General features: G+C 33.5%; 1 protein-coding gene across 1 annotated transcript; it reads right to left on the reverse strand.

Annotated features, from left to right (window-relative positions):
• Positions 1 to 390: 390 nt before the first annotated feature.
• Positions 391 to 1,879, reverse strand: LOC120114283 (probable DNA helicase MCM9). The gene is made up of 5 exons (XM_039135247.1): positions 1,697 to 1,879; positions 1,482 to 1,584; positions 1,065 to 1,164; positions 826 to 964; positions 391 to 638 (listed from the first exon to the last, which is right to left on the reverse strand). Exons 1-5 carry the CDS (start codon positions 1,801 to 1,803, stop codon positions 488 to 490), a joined length of 600 nt encoding a protein of 199 aa, XP_038991178.1. The 5' UTR covers positions 1,804 to 1,879; the 3' UTR covers positions 391 to 487.
• Positions 1,880 to 3,909: the final 2,030 nt, after the last annotated feature.

Consider the following 3,909-nt stretch of genomic DNA (forward strand, 5'->3'; position numbering starts at 1 on the left):
ACATCATGCAAACTTATTAGACTCAATGGGAGATGAGATTTAAATGCAATTTATGCCTAACTTGTTTCTTTTAAACCTCAGTAAATACGTAATAAGATAAAGCATTCCATAGCATGATAAGCGAAGTTTTATAATCCATAGCAAGATAAGAGAAGTTCTCATGTGGACAGAATCCAACAAAGGTAATGTTCAGGAAAATGTCAAGAAAAATGCAAGTTATGTCTGTGGTACCTCCAGCTTTAACAATGTCAACAAGATCATCTTGGAGAATTACTAGAATTGATCGAGGGATCACACCAACACCCAACACCTGTGTGCTTTCTTGAATTTTTATTTCCTGATAATCATGATAGACGGTGGTATTTTCTACGCAGATGAATTTAGATCCTTCACAAGGATTGGTCCTCTGTTATAACGTAAATCTTTACCAAAATCTAAAGTATATTCACATCAAATACAGAAGACAAATTCCTTACAAAACTACATTTTAAACTAAAAAAAATGAAGAACAAAAGGAACAAAACTCATTATTGCAACACAAACTAAAGAAAGTTTGAATATGACAATAAACCTGAGAGGGGCCGATTGATGGAAGTGTTATCGTGTTTCTTGTTTCAAGTTCGGGATAAAGAGGAAACCTAGAAACATTTTCAATCCAACTAACAGTCAGCTTACACCTTGGAATATCATTGGGCTGGCTGCCAACAGTATTTCTAACCATCATTCTATAATATGTACCGACCAATGTAGGCCACAAGGAAATAAAAGAGTAGCATACTCTATAATAAATAAATGCATATAGCATGAACTAGAAATCAAGCCTACATGTGCTTGCATTTCTTGCATTGATATGTCCTTTCTCCCTCATACAACTTCACTGCTCCAGATCGAATTACAGTCCCCTTGAGAGTAAGAAGAATGCCTCGGTGTTTCACCCACACACGCCCAATTCTTGGAAATGTCTCTGTTCCACATTTAGATTCACCCACCAATCAAACTTTCAAGTCAATAAAACAAATATAAATAGGTGTATATAGGATCCAAGAACAAAAGTATGAGCAGACCAGGAAATTCAAGAGGAGAGCCACAGACATTGAAACGAACATGAATGAATTTCTTCTCAACCCCTTTCTCATGTGATACCATGTCTTTCAATACTCTTTTCTGCACAAAATCACATCAAACGCCCCCATATTATTGTTGCACTTTGGATGTGAAAAAATATACAGAAAGATTGAAATTTGTCCATAACAACATCAAGATCCTTTATATCTAGATATGTTCCGCTTCTTGGTCCAAATACTATATAAATTGACTCACAATTTACACCCAGTTGAAATTGATGAATATAGGGAAGCTGAAACGGGGAGAAATTGTATTAAAAAAACCCATATACAATTTGGTTCTTAATTCAGGAAAGTTTTTCTGAGGTGCATAAGAATTAACACTTTAGCACATATGTTTGAGTTCGATGAAATTACATGAGCCAAAGTTGCGGCTCGGTCAAAGAATCTCAAATAGTCAGTTGGGCTGACGAAAACGAGGCGGGCTAGAGGAGTATCATCATCCATCAGCTCGGCATAACTACAACAGAAAACAAAAAGAGATAAAAAGGGATGCAAATGAGAAGAAAGACGCAAAAAAAAAAACTTAGAAGGGAAAAAGAAGTAGATATATAGAGGAATAGAGAAAGGACTCTAGGAAAAGAGCATAGTGAAGTTTAGGGTCGGGAGAGAGAGTGATTGAGCGAAGCTGATCGGAATGGCAATGTAACAGATATTCCACTGCCGAATGCAGCCGCATAGGCACCACCTCTTCCTTACGCAAATCATGGCTCTCTGACTGCGGCGACAGGAAACCTAATGGCGGGAAAACGGCTGTAAATACATTAGAGAATAAAGTCCAAAGGGGTAAGAGAAATTACAAGAATTATTTTCAGAAGAAAATAGAATACTTATGAAATTAACAAAAGGGTAAACTACACCATTCTTAATTAACTTTACTCTTTCTACTATTTTACCCATTGTACTTTCAATTTTCTAATTTATTCACTAAACTTCTGAATTGCTCCTTATTTGGTCACTCTGAATTATTATATTATTATTTTGATATGATGAGGTATTTTTTATTATTATTAAAATATAAAAATAATTTAAAATAAATAATAAAATAATATTTTATTATGTTAAATTTAAAAAGATTTAAAATAATCATTGTCCCTTCATCCCCTTCTTGTCACCATCGTGTCACAGCCGTCTTTTGGGTAGGCCCGAAATTGGGCTTCAACTTGAAAAACTTTTAGAGCCACCACTGATCATTTAAAAACAATATTTAGGTTGATCGGATACCATCTTACCTTATCTGCGTTTTACCAGAAATATGTCAGATTCGGGAGTCGGTTACAATCAATGAAGGATTAACACCCTTGAACTGCCCTTTCGGCACCGTTTTAATTTTTCGGTTTTCTTAATTGTAAAAATTTAAATTTAAATCGAAATTTAAAAATTCAATTTGAATTTCTTGCCTTTGATCTATTAAAATTACTACTAAAAAAAGTAAAAAAAGACGTTAGATGGTAAAATAAAAGAAATATCAAATAAGAATTAAATAAAAAAGGAAAAAAATACATAAACAAACAAACAAATCAAAGAATGAAATATTAAATTTTTAAAAAATGTTAAAAAAGAAGAAAATATTAAATTTCAAGGGGAAAATAAAATAAAATAATAAAAATAAAAAATGTTAAAAGAGAAAATTCAAAAAAAATAATAAAATAAAATAAAAAAGTGGGAAAATAAAAATAAAACGAAAAAAAAGTGTTAAATTTTACAGAAAATACAAATAAGAAAAAAAAGATTAAATTGAAATAATTAAAATTCATGGATCAAAATGATACTAAAAATGAGCCGCAAGAGAAAAATAAAAAGGTTAAGGGACTAAATTGCAAAATATAAGACATGTAAACATGGATTAAATTGAATAAATTGAAAACTCAGAGACAAAATTGCAACAGGTGATCAAAACAAATCACATATCAAAATATGATGGACTACGAAAATAATTTAATTATTGGCTAATTACACAGTGGTCCCTCGGTTATAAATACCCCAAACCGAAAAAAATCATTTTTAACCAAACCCAAAAAAAACTCTCCATCTTCCCTCAAACTCTCCCAACAATCGGCCATCTTCTCTGATGGAACCCCACCACCGACCACCACTCGAAAATCGCTCCGGCCACCACCCACGGTGGCCAAAGACCTATAAACTACCCCCTTCGAAAAAGTTCTCTCCTGATCCCGAAACCAAAACCTGATCACCACAAAAAAGTCTCAATCGGCGTAGATATGATAAAAAGATCTTGATTTTTTACCTCTTGATGGTGGTGTTTCATATTCGGCCGACCGTTCGTGCTCCGGTAAATGTCATTTCACCCTTTCAAAGTCCGAATGCCCACGAAGCTAAATGGCCTTCTATTTCTCTGGATTTTTGTTTGTTCTTGATGTTTTCGAAAAACTCCTCCCCCTTGTTTTTCATTTTTGCATGTATTTATAGGTTTGACGGAGGGGTTTGTTTCATATCGATCTCGAAATCATGGGGATTTAGTTGTTGACGAGGGATTGGTTTGTTGTTGTGTATATTGTCGATTTTTCGGTCTTGTTTCCATTTATTTCGAACTGAAAATATCTCTTTGGTGCGATTTGTAATCTGTTGCTTCAAATTTGTTCTGATATTGTTTGGATTTGTTTCTGTTTTGGGTACCGAGATGCTTCTGTTTAGCTTCAAGGACCTTTCACATTTGAGACTTTCCTGTTTGAAAATGTTTTTCTCCTTTCTTTTATTTTATGAAAAAAGAATATAAGAATTTTGTAAAACATTGCCTCTTAATTCAGGCTCACAATCGAATCAA

This window comes from Hibiscus syriacus, unplaced genomic scaffold (assembly GCF_006381635.1).
Source record: "Hibiscus syriacus cultivar Baekdansim isolate YM2019G1 unplaced genomic scaffold, ASM638163v2 tig00110221_pilon, whole genome shotgun sequence".
NCBI lineage: Eukaryota > Viridiplantae > Streptophyta > Magnoliopsida > Malvales > Malvaceae > Hibiscus > Hibiscus syriacus.